General features: G+C 40.6%; 1 protein-coding gene across 9 annotated transcripts in view; it reads right to left on the reverse strand.

Moving 5' to 3' along the window:
- Positions 1–18959, reverse strand: part of KLHL3 (kelch like family member 3) — a 304443-nt gene that overhangs the window by 33819 nt on the left and 251665 nt on the right. For all 9 annotated transcript variants that reach the window (XM_074379902.1, XM_074379899.1, XM_074379898.1 and 6 more), the window contains 2 exons: positions 17112–17228; positions 13043–13192 (listed from right to left, as the gene is read on the reverse strand). In XM_074379902.1, the coding sequence (XP_074236003.1) occupies positions 13043–13192; positions 17112–17228 (267 nt within the window). The remainder of the gene's footprint in view (positions 1–13042; positions 13193–17111; positions 17229–18959) is intronic.

Consider the following 18959-nt stretch of genomic DNA (forward strand, 5'->3'; position numbering starts at 1 on the left):
GGTCATCACACCCAGCCTGTCAACAGTTTCTTCCAACACCATCTACTAAAAGAAGGACAGCCCAATTCAGGAGCAAGCCACCCACTTCCAGCCCAAATGGTGTTTCGGCAGCATTTTTAAGGAGCTGAATAGAGATGCCAACTGAACTGGAATGACAGTGAAAAGTGCCAGGTTCAGTACATTTCCAAAAAGTTCATTTGCATCTTCCTGAAACCTCATTTCCTTGCTGCCATCTGTGGAACAGGGTAACGTAGGCGCATTCTGAGTGGCTGGGAGACAGCCTCTGGTTGTCCATGGCAACCGAGGCTTAGGGAAAGTGCTGGGTGGTGAATGTGTGGGAGTCAAGATGATGCAGTTAGCTGTTCCAGCTGGGATGTGTCAGTATGCTCTGTGCATATAAGGCTCAGAAAAAACACCCTTATTAGCCTCTGCAGCTATCTCAAGGCAGAGTCCTGTTCCTCTCAGGGAAGGGCCTTGGCTCGCAAACAGAGTTACTGCTGAGGATTGCTGGATATAGTGCAAGTTGCTCTCCACCACGTTGTTTTTCAAAGTTTGCTCTACCAGAAAGCCTATCTGGACTGATTTCATGAAAGCCCAAACCACCCTGCCCTTGGAATTCCTATGCCTGCTTCTCCAACTAGTCCAATTACCTCCTAATTTCTCTTCTTCCTCTACTTATTTGGTTTTTCAAATAGGATAGAATATTCATAATTTCTATCTTACTTTCTCAGAGAGACTGCTTAAAATTAAAAGTCCCCAAAGCGCAGGATCACGTTTCTTTCAACACAGCATTCGGCTACAATGCTTTTGTGACATTTGGAGGTAATACAATAAAACAGTTCAGAGCGCAGGACCTCGGGCCAGTCATCCTAGGCTTAAATCTCAACACAGCCATTTACTAGTTGTGCTTTAAAGATGGGTCACAAGTTCTGTGGTACTCCTACACTCAGACATGGAACTTAATGCCTCCCCTCTTGAGAGTGGGCTAGACTTAGTGACTTGTATCTAGCAAATAAAAGACACAAGGGACAGGACATGGATTTTGACATTAGGTTATAAAAAGACTACAGCTTCTGTATTAGGTATGTGCTCTCACTTTCTTGCTCTAGAATAACTCTCTCTGGAAGAAAGCCAGCTGTCATGTCATGAGGACACTCAAGCAGCTTATGGAGAGACCCACATGGCAAGAAACAGGCCTGCCAGCAACCACATGAGTGAGCTTAGAATCAGATCCTCTCCAAACAAGCCTTGAAATAACTGTACCCCAACCAGCAGCTTAACTGTATGAGAGACCCTGGGCCAAAAGGACCCAGCGAAGCCACTCCAGGATTCCTGCCCACAGAAACTGTGAGATGATAGATGTTTATCGTGTTAAGCCATCAGAATTAGGGTAATTTGTAATGCAGAAATAGATAACTAATACATAATGAGTGGGTGACATAACCCAAGGTCCAATTTCCTCATCTGCAAAATGGGGATAATTATAGTTATGAAAATCCTAAGAGATAACAAATATAAGTCATTTAGCCCAGTGGCTGGCACATGGTAAGTGCTCAGTAATTGAGATCTGCTGTTACCATTATTGTGGGGATTAGTATCACGTAGTTTAAAAGCCCAGGCTTTGAGTCGGCCAGACCTGGATTCAAGTCTTCCCACTGCCACTTAAGAGCTGTAAAGCCCTGGGCAAGTCACTGAGTCTCCCTCAATCTCACTGAATTTTGGTTTTCTCCGATCTTAAAGCCTCCAGAGTTGTAATAAAGACATAATAAGATAGTGGACATTATGTACTTAGGCTAGTAATGCAAAGAAGCTGCTCAGTAATTAGTAATTAAACAATACTACTTGTATCATCATCAATACCTTCAGTGATGAAGACAAGGACAATGACCCAGGGAAGAAGATGCAAAGTACAAATTATTCTCTGTGGTCAGCAGAGGGTGTAAACCAGTTTTCTCCTGCAGTCATCTGAACTGGTTTCTGGATGTTCCCTCTCACAGACAATTCACATTTGACCTTGGAGACACAGCTCCTGTCAGCTCCTGCAGAAAGCTTTCCTTAACCCCTTACCCTCTCTTTGCTCTCAGAGTGTTTTGCCTGTACCCCCACAAGGGCATTTAATCACTTCATTGGAATTGTCCTTGCACAGCTGTTTCCCCTCCTCCTGGTCTGGGAGTTCTCTGGGAAAGAGACCAGTTCATATGAGCCTTCATGACTCCAGTGCTTACCTCAGTGCCTGGCAATTAGTGATTTCTGTATGGAAGTATGTTGGATGGCTGAATTAAAAAGTAATGAACTGGCTGGGCATGGTGGCTCAAGCCTGTAATCTCAGCACCTTGGGAGGCTGAGGAGGGTGGATCACCTGAGGTCAGGAATTCAAGACCAGCCTGGCCAATATAGTGAAACCCCATCTCTACTAAAAATACAAAAAATTAGCCAGGCATGGTGGCAGGTGCCTGTAATCCTAGCTACTTGGGAGGCTAAGGTAAGAGAATCACTTGAACCCAAGAGGTGGACGTTGCAGTGAGCTGAGGTCATGCCATTGCTTTCCAGCCTGGGCAACGAGAGCAAAACTCCAACTCAAAAAAAAAAAAAAAAAAAAAATCAACAAGACAGAAAATTAACAAGGATATCCAGGACCTAAACTCAGACCTGGGCCAAGCAAACCTTATAGACATTTACAGAACTCTCCACTCCAAATCCACAGAATATACATTCTTCTGAGCACCACATCACACCTACTCTAAAATTGACCACATAATTGGAAGTGAATCACTCCTCAGCAAATGCAAAAGAATGGAAATCATAACAAACAGTCTCTCAGACCACAATGCAATCATGTTAGAACTCAGAATTCAGAAACTAACTCAGAACCGCACAGCTTCATGGAAACTGAACAACTGGCTCTTGAACGTTGACTGAATAAACAATGAAATGAAGGCAGAAATAAAGATGTTCTTTGAAACCAACGAGAATGAAGACACAACATACCAGAATCTCTGCAACACATTTAAAGCAGTCTCTAGGGGAAAATATATAGCAATAAATGCCCATATGAGAAGCAAGCAGAGATCTAAAATTGACACCCTATCATCAAAATTGAAAGAGCTAGAAGAGCAAGATAAAAAAACTCAAAACCTAGCAGAAGACAAGAAATATGTAAAATCAAAGCAGAACTGAAGGAGATAGAGACACAAAAAACCCTTCAAAAAATCAATAAATCCAGGAGCTGGTTTTCCAAAAAGATCAACAAAATAGACCAGATTAATAAAAAAGAAAAGAGAGAATAATCAAATAGATGCAATAAAAAAATGATAAAGGGGATATCACCACAGATTCCACAGAAATACAAACCATTATCAGAGATTATTACAAACAACTCTGGAAGAAATGGATAAATTCCTGGACACTTGCATACTCCCAAGCCTAAACCAGGAAGAAGTTGAAACCCTGAACAGACCAATAACAAGGTCTGAAGTTGAGGCAGCAATTAAGAGCCTACCACCCAAAAAAAGCCAAGGTCCAGATGGGTTCATAGTCTAATTCTACCAGACATACAAAGAGGAGCTGGTACCATTCCTTCTGAAACTATTCCAAACAACCAAAAAAGAGGGAATCCTTCTCAAATCATTTTATGAGACCAACATCATCCTGATACCAAAACCCGCAGAGACTCAGCAAGAAAAGAAAACTTCAGGCCAATATCCATGATGAACATAGATGAAAAAATCTTCAATAAAATACTGGCAAACACAGTGCAACAGCACATGATCAAGTAGGCTTCATCCCAGGGATGCAAGGCTGGTTCAAAATATGCAAGTCTATAAACATAATCCACCACATAAACAGAACCAAAGACAAAAACCACATGATTATCTCAACTGATGCAGAGAAGGCCTTTGACAAAATTCAACAGCCCTTTATGCTAAAAACCCTCAATAAACTAGGTATTGACAAACGTATCTCAAAATAATAAAAGCTATTTATGACAAACCAACAGCCAATATCATACTGAATGGGCAAAAACTGGATGCATTCCCTTTGACATCTGGCACTAGACAAGGATGCCCTCTCTCACCACTCCTATTCAACATAGTATTGGAAGTTCTAGCCAGAGCAATCAGGCAAGAAAAAGAAATAAAGGGTATTCAAATAGGAAAGGAGGAAGTCAAATTGTCTCTATTTGCAGATGACATGATTGTATATCCAGAAGACCCCAACATCTCAGCCCAAAATCTCCTGAAACTGATAAGCAACTTCAGCAAAGTCTCAGGATACAAAATCAACGTGCAAAAATCAAAAGCATTCCTATACACCAATAACAGACTTAAAAAGAGCCAAATCAAGAATGAACTGCCATCCACAATTGCTACAAAGAGAATAAAATACCTAGGAATACAACTATCAAAGGATATAAAGGACTTCTTCAAGGAGAACTACAAACCACTGTTCAACAAAATAAGAGAGGACACAAACAGATGGAGAAACATTCCATGTTCATGGTTAGAAAGAATCAATGTCGTAAAAATGGCCATACTGCCCAAAGTAATTTATAGATTCAACGCTATCTCCATCAAGCTAACAATGACCTTCTTCACAGAACTGGAAAAAACCACCTTAAACTTCATATGGAACCAAAAGAGAGCCCACATAGCTAAGTCAATTCTAAGCAAAAAGAATAAAGCAGGAGGTATCACACTACCAGACTTTAAACTATACTACAAGGCTACAGTAATCAAAACAGCATGGTACTGGTACCAAAACAGAGATATAGACCAATAGAATAGAGCAGAGGCCTCGGAGGCAACACAACACATCTACAACCATCTGATCTTTGACAAACCTGACAAAAACAAGCAATGGGGAAAGGAGTCCCTGTTTAATAAATGGTGTTGAAAAAACTGGCTAGTCATGTGCAGAAAGCAGAAACTGGACACCTTCCTGACACCTTACACTAAAATTAATTCCAGATGGATTAAAGACTTAAAATAAGACCTAACACCATAAAAACCCTAGAAGAAAATACAGGCAAAACCATTCAGGACATAGGCGTAGGCAAGGACTTCATGACCAAAACACCAAAAGCATTGGCAACAAAAGCCAAAACAGACAAATGGGACCTAATCAAACTCCACAGCTTCTGCACGGCAAAAGAAACAGTCAGTAGAGTGAATCAGCAACCAACAGAATGGGAAAAAATTTTTGCAGTCTACCCTTCTGACAAAGGGCTGATATCCAGAATCTACAAAGAACTAAAACAGATTTACAAAAAAAAAAAAAAAAGCCCATTCAAAACTGGGCAAAGGATATGAACAGACACTTTACAAAAGAAGACATACATGAGGCCAACAAACATATGAAAAAATGCTCATCATCACTGGTCATTAGAGAAATGCAAATCAAAACCACATTGAGATACCATCTCACGCCAGTTCGAATGGCAATCATTAAAAAATCTGGAGACAACAGATACTGGAGAGGATGTGAAGAAATAGGAACACTTTTACACTGTTGGTGTGAGTATAAATTAGTTCAACCATTGTGGAAGACAGTGTGGCGATTCCTCAAGGATCTAGAAATAGAAATTCCATTTGACCCAGCAATCTCATTACTGGGTATATATCCAAAGGATTATAAATCGTTCTACTATAAGGACACCTGCACACAAATGTTCATTGCAGTACTGTTTACAATAGTAAAGACCTGGAACCAACCCAAATGCCCATCAATGATAGACTGGACAGGGAAAATGTGGTATATACACACCATGGAATATTATGCAGCCATCAAAAACGATGAGTTCATGTCCTTTGTAGGGACACAGATGAAGCTGGAAACCATCATTCTCAGCAAACTGACACAAGAGTAGAAAATCAAACACTACATGTTCTCACTCATAGGTGGGTTTTGAACAATTAGAACACATGGACACAGGGAGAGGAGCATCACACACTGGGATCCATTGGGGAGAAATAGGGGAGGGACAGCAGGGGGTGGGGAGTTGGGGAGAGATAGCATGGGGGGAAAAGCCAGACATAGGTGATGGGGAGGAAGGCAGCACATCACACTGCCATGTGTGTACCTATGCAACAATCTTGCATGTTCTTCACATGTACCTCAAAACCTAAAATGTAATTTAAAAAAAAAGCAATGAATGAATGCATACATGATTGTTTATAGCTGGATTTCAGATTAAAAAACAAAAAACAAAGAGACTTACAACCTTTTTAACCCCCCAGGAATGACAACTGGATTCATTCAAATTTGGACTTGTTGGCTTGAATCAAACATTCTGGGGTCAACCTACATTAGTGATCAAAGGAGGATATAAAGTAGGTCATAAATCCTTACTAAATCCATGTGAAAACACAGGTATGAATGATGATAAGACCACCAGGAAAAAATGAGGGGTAATATAAATGGTCAGTGTTAAGTTTCTATGAGGCTATTTCTTCTTTAAAAATCTATTTCTTTAATTGAGGCCGTGTGCCAAGGACACAGATGAGTAATGCCTGCTGCCATGGAACCTACAATTGCGTGGAGGAGCTAAAACTCTAGAAGAGAGCCCTAAATGCCTGCCTGAAGCATCAGCCTGGGCTACTCAGTTATCTCCTCAAACTATAGTCCTTGTTGTTCAGAAAGCAATGAAGCCATCACCAACCTGACCTCTCCCCCATTAAATAATCTTTCTCATCAATCACGTTTCTATGTATCAGCAATAAACAATTAGAAATTGGAATTTCATAAGAAAAATTTACAATAGCATCTAAAACAATAAATGCCCAGGGATAAACCTAAGAAAAGACACATAAGACACATAAACTGAAAACTATAAAACACTGATGAGATAAATTGAAGAAGACCTGCATAAACAGAGTTATACTGTGTTCATGGATCTACAGATTTAATATTATTAAGATGGCAGTTGCCACATTTGATCTAGACATTCAACACCATTCCATTCAGAACTGCTACAAGCTTTTCTGTAGATAGACAAGATGATTCTGAAAGTTAATGGAAATGCAAAGAACATAGAATCACAAAACGACTTTGAAGAACAGAACTGGAGGACTTCTACTACCTAATTTCAAGACTTACTAGAAAGCTAGGAATTGAGGCAACATGGTATTGGTGTAAAGGTAGACAAATAGATAAAATGAAACAGAAGAGAGTCCAGAAATAGATCAACACATATACAGTCAATTATTTATTTTTAAAAAGTAACAGAGAATCTTTCCAATAAATAGTGTGGAACAACTGGACATTCATATGCAAAACAAACGAAACTTAGGCCCTTACCTCATGCAACAACCACATTAAAAAATAAATAAAATAAAAAACTTCGCAAAATGGATCCACAGACCTCAATGAAAAACCTAAAAGTCGTAGAGGAAAGTATAGGAGAAAATCTGTGACTTCAAATTAGGCAAATATTTTTTAATATAGAACATAAAATAAACCACAACAGAAAAAAAAAAAGGAAAAACTAAAAACTTCTTTACTTCCAAGTACAGCCACCATGGAAAACAGTATGGAACTTGCTCAGAAAAATAAAAATAGAACCACTCTATAATCCAGCAATCCCACTATTGGGTATATGTCCAAAGGAAATGAAATCAGTATGTCAGAGAGATATCTACTCTCATGTTCATTGCAGCATTACTTGCAATAGCCAAGAAGTGGAATCTAGCTAAATGTCCATCAACAAATGAATGCATAAAGAAACTGTGGTATACATACATAATATAACACTATTTAGCCTTAACAAAGAAGGAAATCCTATCATCTGCAACAATATGGATGAACCTGGAGGACATTACATTAAGTGAAATAAGCAAAGCACAAAAGGCCAAATAACATACAATCTCACTCATATGTGGGATCTAAAAAAGTTAAACTCAAAGAAGCAGAGAATAGAATGGTGGTTACCAAGAGATAGGGGAAGGAGTTGGCTGGTAAGATGTTGATCAAAGGATACAAAATTTCAGTGAGATGGAAGAAATACATTCAAGAAATTTATAGTACGACATGGTGACTATAGTTAATAACAATGTATTATATTCTTGAAAATAGTTAAGAGAATAGATTTTAAGTGTTCTTACCACAAAAAAAAGTGTATGAGGTAATACATATGTTAATTATCTAAATTTAGCCATTCCCCAATGTATCTATATTTCAAAGCCTCATGTTGTACATGATAAATGCATATCATTTTTGTCAATTAAAAAATTAGTTTAAAAAATTATCTTCCAAAGATCCTGCCAAGAAAATGAAAATATAAGGCACGGGTTGGGAGAAAATATTTGCACAATATACATCTTATTAAAGACTTGTATCCAGAATATATAAAGAACGTTTACAACCCAGTAAGAAAACAGTAACACAATTTTTCAAATGGACAAAAGATTTTAACAGACACTTCACCAAAGAAGAAATATGGGTGGCAAATAAGCACATGAGAAAATCTCAGCATCATTAATGATTAGAGAAATGCATATTAAAACCACAGTGGGATACAACCATATACCTACTAGGATGGCTAAAATTTTTTTAAATAGATAATGCCAAGCAGTAGCAGGACTGCAGAATAACTGAAACTCATATATTGCTGGTGGAAATGCATAATAGTACAGCCATTTAAAAAAACAGTTTAGCAATTTCTTATAAAGTTAAACATATACTTACCACACAACCCAGCAATCCTACTCCTAGGTATTTACCCAAGAGAAATTAAAACATATGTCCACACAAAGATCTGTAAGTGAAATCACAGCAGCTTTATTTGTAACAGCCAAAAATGGACACCCAAATGTCCACCAACTGGTGAATGGATAAGTTATGGTTCATCCATACAATGGAATGTTACTTAGTGATAAAAAGGAATGAACTCCTGATACGTGCAACAACATGGATGAATCTCAAATGCATTATGGTAAGAAAAAGAAGCCAAGCTCAAAGGACTACATACAGCATGATTCCATTTGTATGACGCTCTAGAAAAGGCAACACCAGAGGTACAGAAATCAGATCAGTAGTTGTCAGAGGCTGAGAGTAGAAGAGGACTGACTGCAAAGCAGTACATGGAAACTTTCTGCAGTGATTAAAATATTCTGTCTTTTGACTAGGATGATGGTTATATGACTGTACATTTGTAAAAACTAGTCACATTGTATCTCTAAAATGTGTGAATTTTACTGCACATAAATTATTATATCTCGATTAATCTAAAAGAAAATAATCTCTTTAAACCACTACCAAAACGTCAAAGCTGTTTCTCAGGAAGTAGTTTGGTGTAAAAGGAAAAGCATGGACTTTGGAGTGGGACAGACCAAACCCCAGCTCTGCACTTAGCCAGTATTTAACTGGGCAGGTTTCTTAACCTTTCTGAGTAATCTCAGTAAAGTGGGGATATGAAGAGTACAGATCTATTACTGTGATAATTTAGACAGTACACAACCTGATAATACCTAAGTGATTGTTTCCCTCAGCATATCCCATTCATTCCTCAAGCCCTCAGTGGGAATCTCCTTACTAATTTAAGTGCTCAAATAACGGCAATAAGAGTACAGTTTAAGAAGCAGGTTAAACAATATGACCTTAAATCATTCAAGGATTAAAGACAGGAGAACAATGAGACAAAGAGCAATAATGTCTTCTTTATTTCTTTAACAGATTCTAAGAAAGCCATGGTTCCAATTGCCTGCAGAAGGCTAGATGCCCAGGAATCTAAATGTTTCATTCAGAAAATAAATGGTTCCTAAGGAGTAGGGATGACAGGAAGATGGCTTTGACCTCCTGAAACAAGGAGTAGACTCTTTCTCAGCAATAGATTCAATCCCTGGGATGGAACAGGGGTGATGCTTGAGTCCAGGCTCAGGCATAAACTGGGCTTTAATTTCAAAACTATCTTTTTATGGGTATATGGGGTAAGAGCTAGACATGGAGTCCAGAAAAGGAGAGGTCACTGGGTATGGTTTCTACACAAAAAAACTGGGCCAGCATTGAACCATTCCCTTAGCTCCAGACTACACTCCTCAGGCAAAGATGTTATTCATCTGATATCACAGAGGATGAGAACCACCATTTCCAAAGAGAAACGTCACAGACAGAAGACCAGCTGAAAACCCAGGGAAGTAAACAGGCTTAATAAAAAACAGTGCATTTAGAATCAACATTCTCAAGACATGAAACTTTTGGAAAATTAGATCATCATAAAGATAGTGTTCAAACCAATGGGGGAAAAGAGAAATTAATGACTAAAATAACTTTGAGGCAACTGGCTCCTCATTCACAATGCAAATAAAACTGAATCCCTGCCCTCACTCCTTACACACACACACAAATTCTAAGTGCACTAAAGATTCAAATGTAAAACAAAAATTATAAAAGCACTTGAAGAAAACATGGAGACATTATTTAAATAATTTCAGAGTAAGGAAAACATTTCTAAAAAGACACGAAGCCAAAGCTATAAAGCAAAAGACAGATCAATTTGAATACTTGAAAACTGTGTTTTTTTGGACTAAACAATTACTATAAACAAGAGGCAAACTGCAAACTAAGAAAAAAAATATTTGAAATACATACATAAAAGACCTAACCTCTTTAATGTACAAAGAGCCTTTAAAAACTAAAAATAAGGCCAGGCACAGTGGCTCACACCTATAATCCCAGAATTTTAGGAGGCCAAGGTGGGTGGATTGCTTGAGTTCAGGAGTTCGAGACCAGCCTAGGCAACATGGTGAAAACTTGTCTCTAAAAAAAAATTAAAAGAAAACAAATTAGCTGGGTGTGGTGACACACACCTGCAGTCCTGGCTACTCGGGAGGCTGAGGTAGGAGGATCACTTGAGCTTGGAAGGTGGAAGCTGCAGTGAGCTGGGATCACTCCACTGTACTCCAGCCTGGGTACAAGAGCAAGATTCTGCCTCAAAAAAATATTGATAAAAAACATACAATCTAATAGGAAAAATGAGCAAGACCATGAACAGAGAATTCTCCAAACTAGAAATACAAATGCCAAAAATCATATGAAACCAAGATTAATCTCACTCCCAATGAAAGAAATACAAACTAAAACAAGATACCACCTTTTAAAGGATACTTGACACAGAAATGTTTATAATACCAAAAAAAAAGAATTACTGTAAAGCCCATCAGTAGAGGACTGTCCATAATATGTACATAATAGTGCACAAGTACAATTAAACACCACGTACCATTACAATTTAAATTGTAACTGGTTTCACCTATACTGATAATATTAAAAGCAGTCTGTACCACATGGCTGCATGTGGGGAAAAACATTTCAATCTGTATAGCAATACACTGCACCTATTTGTGAAAAAGTGCATAGAGACATGTCTGAAAGAAAATTTATCAAATAATAGGGGTTTTTTTTTTACCCTAGGAGACCTTTCAAGTGACTTTTACTTTATTTCAAAATTGTACTATCTTTTTAATAATCTACAGTAAGCACATATGTCTATAATTAAAGAAAGCTATTTTCATTTTGAAAAACATGAAGAATATGAAGAGTTTCAATGTAATATTTCAACCAAATGAAACAAAAGGCATTAATCTGCAGTAAGACCAATGTCCAGCCACACAAAGGCCTTGCCTTGCAGCTGTGCCTTCTTCTAACCTGCACTAGGCAGCATGAGACTGACAGACAAGTATGCACTCTCGGGTTTACAAAGGTGAAGCCAGGTGCAGGATGGTATGGACTCAGAGAACAGGATTGGAGAGTGATAAAGACTCAGTTCAAATGCTCGTTCTAGCTGTGTTGACCTTGGGCAAGTCAATTAACTTCTCTGAACCTCAGTTTCCTCCTCTATAAAAGTAGGATAGTAACTGTCTCTACCTTATAGGGTTGTTGAAAAGATTAAATAAGATATGCAAGTGATACCCTCAGCATTCAACAAAGGTTAGCTGCTTGTATTATTATCTGGGACACTGAGACATTTGTTCACATTGCAACCAATATATTCCCCATGATCCAAGGTCATGGAGCAGAGGGGAAAGAAGGTCCTGCAAACTTCAGAGAATTCCAACACCTGGTCTTGGAAAACAACATGCTTCTCTAACCACTATGAAACCTTCCTGGAAGAAGCAGGCAGGGAGGAGGGCAGCCAGCTGGAAAGAGGAGGAGGAGGATGAAGCAAGGGCCTAAATAATTTCCTGGTGCTGCCTACTGCATTGTCCATGAGACAACATCACCCACTCCGCTCTGCCCACCTTTCCTCCTGGGTTGACTGATTCCTTCCCCCAGACATCAGCATTTTAAACTCCTAGAATGACTACTTTGGCACCAAGTCAGATAGGACTTCAGGAATCGGGTGGAGCATCCTTCATTCTGTAGATGAGGAGCCTGAGGGTCCAGGAGGAAAAGAGACTCCCAGGAAACCAAAGCAGCCAGCACACACCATAAACTCTAGATCTCTAGATCTTGGGGTCCCCTCGTATGTCTTCCTTCCTTTTCCCTGACTGCTCCCTCACAAATGCTCATTTCCCCCATTTCCTTCCCCTGCTTCATGACCTGTCAAACTCCTCAATTTGACAGGGTCTCTTTTCTAGGGACCCCTTTTCTCTTCTCTGGCAGCCCTAATTCTCCTTTATGTCCTTCCCTGAAGTGGGGGAAAGAAACAGACTGGGACTGTTCTGACTCAAAGCATGGCCTAGAAAGAGGACCAGTATGGCCATCACTAAGTGAAACCAACGTAGCCATCCCTCTGCTTCCAACAGAAATAGAGCACAAGCCATGGTGTGAAATGAGAAGGCAGGGTGGGAGTGAAGGGGAGCTCTGAGTTATTCTCAAACCTCCCTGATGACACTGGAGGTTACCTTGAAACTCTTAGGAAAGGAAGACCCCAGAAGAGTGAGGTACCAGCAGATTCAAGAGGAACCAGCAGACTCCATCTCCTAGGTTGTAAATGCAACCAAGATGCAGGGCAGCCATGGGTGAGGAAAGACTTGGAGGCAGGAGTGGAAGGCCACTTTCCCAGGGCATAGTCCTGACTCTTGGCGATCATTGGGCTGGGGCTTACCTTGGGAAGGCTGACTGGAGTCCTGGGCTTGGTCCTTGGGTTCTTAATCAACAGCCTCTGATCCAGAGGAAGAAGATGGTATTTCATGGCCTCAATGAGGAAGTCTTTACAGGTGTTGTTATTCTTTATCAAAGCTTCTTCTTCAACCGTCTAGAGGTAACAATCCACAGGTGATCCTAGAGCAGAGCTCAGCCACATTTCCCAAGCTTTCTCCCTGGGCTCAGTCATTCCTGTACTCCCACACTCATTCATTTCTTCACCACATCATCTCAGACCCAAAGAGTTACAACTTAACTGCTCACCTCCTGCACCTTAAGAGCACAGTGGGATAAGGGATCAAGCTCTGGCATTAGACCAGATCCACTACATAACTTCTCTGATCCTCAGTTTCCTCATCTGTAAAATGGGCATGTTAAAGGTATCTACAACCTCACCAGTTTTGTTTGTTTTGAGGCTTAAATGAGTTTATGCAAAACAAAAGACAAATAGCCACCCTAAAAGCCTCTAAACACATTTCTCCTGATTTGAATACATTGTAATGTTTAGGGCAAACAGACATCTGAGAGGAGGAGTGAAAGAGGAAAGGGTGTGGGGGCCATCAGCCAACCTTTGGAGGCATTAAGCAAATTAAGCTTGTCAAGGAGAAAGATTCATATCTATTGTCTTATAGTGAAGGTCTCAGGTCAGAAAATCCACTAGTGAGGCTCTTTGTAACAGAGTAACAACATCAGAGCAGAAAAATTATCCTGCACTAAGTACCACCTATTGACCTCACCTAGGACTCCACCTAAGTTGGAGCTGGGGCTTCTTCACCTTTTATTCCATAGCTCAGGACCTACGCAGGCACTCAGCAAATGTAAGCCTGAAGGTTTCACCAGCAAGACCAAGCATGAAGCCATTCTGGTGCTCTCACTCTCAACTCTTCACCTTCTGGCCCAGGTCAGATCACTGTGTGGCATATCTGGAATGGGCAGTGTGGTCTTCTGAAGCTGCTTTGTGTTGGGAAAGATCAATTCAATTCAACAGCTAACAGTGATTGAATGTCTCCTAGTTGGGCAGCCCTGTGCTGGTCCCCAGAAGGAAACTGATGAACAAAACAAAATTTCTGACCCTGCAGAATTCAAGTCCAGTCAGAGAATGAGAAGGGCCTCCCACCTCAATTATCTCAGCCCTCAAGTCAGTGATGCACAAGGCCTGACTGAGCCTCTCCTGGGTCCCCATCTGTCACTAGGAATGAAAGCACAGCCAGGGCCATCACCTGCTGGGCAGCATTGGAGCTGGAAGGATAAAAAGGATTGGTGAGGGAAGTCCTCTATGTACCTCTGAGCACCTCCCTCCCCAGAGACAGTCCCCAGGAACTGTTTCCTTGGAAGGTTTTTTTTTCCCCCTCCCAGTAAGGAACTGAGCCAGCTTGAGACGAATCATAAACTTCTAGGGTCAGTTACCAAAAAAAAAAAGGGTGAGAGACGATGTCTAAACAAGGTTGGAAGGAAGAGAAATGCATGAGCAGCTATTTCTCTGGCAGAACTTACTCAGCTTGAATTAAAAGTTCTCCTGTAAAGTTAGTGCTTCACAGGTACAGAGTTTCAACTTGAGGGTGACGAAAAAGGTTTTGAAATCTATATAGTCACGGTTGTACTGCATTGTAAATGTAATTAATGCCTCTAAATTGTACACTTAAAAGTGGTTAAAATAACAGAGTTTATGTCATATATATTTTATCACAATATATTATACATTTAATACAATATTTTTAAATGCTGAGTAAAAGCCTAATAAATGCTAGCTTTTGTGAAAGGAAAAAAAAAAACCTCCCCCAGAAGTCAGGCAGCGTTGATGCAGGCCTGCCCAGGGCTTTCCCTTCTTCCTCCTCCTCCATCACCATCACATCCCAGCAATTACACTCATTTGAAGTTTCCAAGTCAAATGAATGTTAATGAAACATCCTCTTCCACAGGTGTTCACTCTGGGAGGTCTGATAAAAGGCCTTTCTGAAAAAAGGGCAGAGGGCAGGGGAGTCCCACACAATATTTCTCAAGCCCATTGCCTCCGAGCCCCTTCTTTTCCAGATCTAAACTCTACTTTGGCATAATAATCCAAGAACCATTTCCTAACGGTGATGTTTGTTGTTTCCGTTGTGGATGCCTGGTGGAGTTTGTGACCAAGGGTCTCTAAGGCCCCTTTAGCGTCCTCTGGAAACCAGGTCCCCAGACCGCCCACCCTCCCTGTAAAAGCAAGGCTATGCTGGAGTCCAGATGCCTCCTCCGCCTCCGGCCAGCTTCCCACAGGACAGTGGGAGGTTTGACGGACACTGGATGCTCAGGCCAGTTCACTCCCTCTGCTTAGGGGACCTTTTCTACAGGAAGGAAATGCTGCCACCAGGTGGCGGTGGTACCACCCAACATAGCATGGATACTCCATTTAAGAGCTTGCAAGCCTATCCCTCAGCAGTGGAGAAGGCTGAAGTACAGTGTTTCAGGGAGCATTTCACTGACCCCTCATATCTGCCATCAACAAGTGTCACCAGCAGAGGAGTTTACAAGCGGTCATGAGGATACTGTGTCACCTGCTACTAAGAATCACAGCAGTGGTCACCAAGACTACAAAGATCAGTAACATTCACTGACACTGTGTTATAGACCTTAAGTGGATTATCTCATTTTATCCCCAAGCAATCCTATAAAGGCAAGCGCCATTTTTACCAGATGAGAAAACTGAGGTTTAAAACAGTTAAGCATGTGCCCCGTATTATGTGGCTGCGGAGTAACAAGAGCTGGGTTGCTGGGCTGCTAAACTGCCTCTTATCCTTACATCACACTTTCCCTCCCTTCTAGAGACTCCTTGCAGACAGCTGAGGGCTACCTGCTGTCTTGATGTTTTGTTTTGTTTATATATTTTCAGGTTTATTCTCTGCTTCTAAAGTGTCTAATGCCATTTACTATATAAAATAAGTCATGTAATGGGGAAGCAGAAAAGAGCCTATCAATGGTGGCAGCTGGCTTGGCGAAGAACTATGTACTTTAGAGCCAGACTAACATGGATTTGGATCCTGAGCCTCCCTGAGGTTGGTGACCCCTGATAAATTCCAACCTCCATAAGCCTCAAGGCCTATATGAGTAAAAAAGGAGTTACAATCTTTGCTTCTCAGGGTTGTTATAAGGATTAAGTGTGAAAACATACGGCACCATAAGAGAACCCCACAATTCTTTTTTTTTTTTTTTTGAGACAGAGTTTCGCTCTCATTACCCAGGCTGGAGTGCAATAGCGCGATCTCGGCTCACCGCAACCTCTGCCTCCTGGGCTCAGGCAATTCTCCTGCCTCAGCCGCCTAAGTAGCTGGGATTACAGGCACGTGCCACCACGCCCAGCTAGTTTTTTGTATTTTTAGTAGAGACGGGGTTTCACTATGTTGACCAGGATGGTCTCGATCCCTCGACCTCGCGATCCACCCGCCTCGGCCTCCCAAAGTGCTGGGATTACAGGCTTGAGCCACCGCGCCCGGCTGAACCCCACAATTCTTAATTTTTTTTTCCTTTCCAGACGAAGTAGAATCACTACGTATTCTAGGCACCTGGTTTTTACAGTCTTGAATTTGGCTTCAAATTTCCTAAAACTAAGACAAAAAGGGAATATAGAAATAATGCAGACATGACCCTTCTTGCTTCGGCCCTCTACAACAAAGGCAGCTAACTTCCATGGAACACGTTATGCCAGGCTCCACGCTAAACATCTGACTTGCATACTCCACTCCTTTAGTGCCCACAACAACCCTGCAGGCCTCTACTATAATATCTGTTCTATGGAAGAAAAAACTGAGGCTTAAAGAGGTTAAATAAAAATCTAAAACTAATAAGCAGTAGAGCAGAGACTGAAACCTAAGTGTCCTATTTTCAAGCCTATGCTCTTAAACTTTGCAATACCTAACACTTAACCCAGTGGTTTGGTTCCCTAAGCACATACAGAAGACCCACTAAACCTCTCAACCACTCCGTCCAGTCAGGATTGCCCACTGTTGTTCCTAGAGGCCTGGATGAACACAGAAGTGCTTGGTTCTTCACACAGTACTCACCTGAACTAGGTAGTCCCTAGGTAAGAGAGGGAGTCGGACATGTTCCATCAGCTTTGCCATGTGCTCTAAGCGGGTTTCTTTCTCATAATTGATCCATGAAATCACAGCTTCAAACACCTGTAAGGAAAAGCAACATGAGCAACTTCAGTAAAGAGACAAAAACTTTCAAACAACCCTCAATCTGTTTTAAAAAAGGAGAAAAAGTTACAAGTCATCCACAAGGGTATTTAATTAATCTGAGACTCAATATTTAAAATAAAAACAGAAAGAGTTTGTTTACTTGCTGACCTCAGAAAGGAATCACACATACACTACACACAGACACACACACACACACACACACATAAACACACACACACATACACACACACACACACATAAACACACACACACACACACACACACAAGGACAAACCTGCTATCCCAAATGTAGAATCATCATAGTTCACTCTAAAATAAAAACCAGTTCCAATAGTTATTTAAGGGTAGAAATACAGAGCAGTAACTGTGAACCAAATTTATAGAGGCTGCCTAGGAAGATCAGACCCTGGGAGCAATGTCATCAGCCCCCAGGCCTCCCTTTCCCCACTTATGTCCCAAGTAAAGTTAATGCAGAATAAAAACAGGAAGAATGCCCTCTGCCCAAAGCTGGCTGTGATGGTCAATGTGACACTGAATGACAAGGAATGGCAAACATTTCTCCTTGAGGAGAGATTTCATTTCTATGCAAATCAAAAGTGGAGGGCTTGCAACCAAAAAGACAGACCTATATTTTGGATGTTCGCTCTACTCAGGGATAAGTCCAAATTTGAACTCTGTGCCACCAGATACACAGAGACAGAGAAAATTCAGTGTTGGTGGGGCCATGGGGAAACCAGCAATGTCTGTTAAAGTTTTATTAATATGCTTTTTAAAAGGGGAGGGAAGTATTGGCATTCTCAATCAAAATTTTAAATGTGCATACTCATTGACTTTAAAATACCACTTCTGGAGCTCTAGCCTATACTCACATTAGTGTAAGAGAACAGAGTATGTGCTGCAGGATGTTAGCTGCAGCATGGTTGTAACAGGATAAAAAAAATAAAACTACCTAAAGTCCACTAATGAGCTTTGGGAGAAATTATTAAAGGAGTATCCATACTATTAGATACAGTTATCCCTCAGTACCCTTGGGGCACTGTTTTGTTTTTGTTTTTGTTTTTAAAACAGAGTCTTGCTCTGTCTCCCAGGCTGGAGTGCAATGACACAATCTCAGCTCACTGCAACCTCTGCCTCCCAGGTTCAAGTGATTCTCCTGTCTCAGCCTCCCTAGTACCTGGGATTACAGGTGTACACCACCATGCCTGGCTAATTTTTGTATTTTTAGTAGAGATGGGATTTCACCATGTTGGCCAGGCTAGTCTCGATCTCCTGACCTCAGGTGATCCACCTGCCTCAGCCTCGCAAAGTGCTGGGATTACAGGCATGAGCCACCGTGCCTGGCCCCAGGGCACTGGTTCTACAACCACCCACAGATACCAACATCTGCCAGTGCCCAAGTCCCTTACATAAAATGGCATGATATTTGCATATAACCTCTGTACATCCTCTCATACACTTTAAAACATCCTCCCATGTGTGTCAAACACACACACACACACACACACACACACACACACACACACATATATATATATTTAAAGTATATAAATAATATAAATAACTATAGAAGATTACTTATAACACCTAATATAATGCCCATACATCACTTCATGCAAGTGGATTCAGTGTAGTACTTAGTGTTGCAGCAAACTCAAATTTTGCTTTTTGGAACTTCACGGAATTTTTTCTTCTGAATATTTTCTTAGT

The sequence above is a fragment of the Saimiri boliviensis genome, chromosome 1 (genome assembly GCF_048565385.1).
Source record: "Saimiri boliviensis isolate mSaiBol1 chromosome 1, mSaiBol1.pri, whole genome shotgun sequence".
Classification (NCBI taxonomy): domain Eukaryota; kingdom Metazoa; phylum Chordata; class Mammalia; order Primates; family Cebidae; genus Saimiri; species Saimiri boliviensis.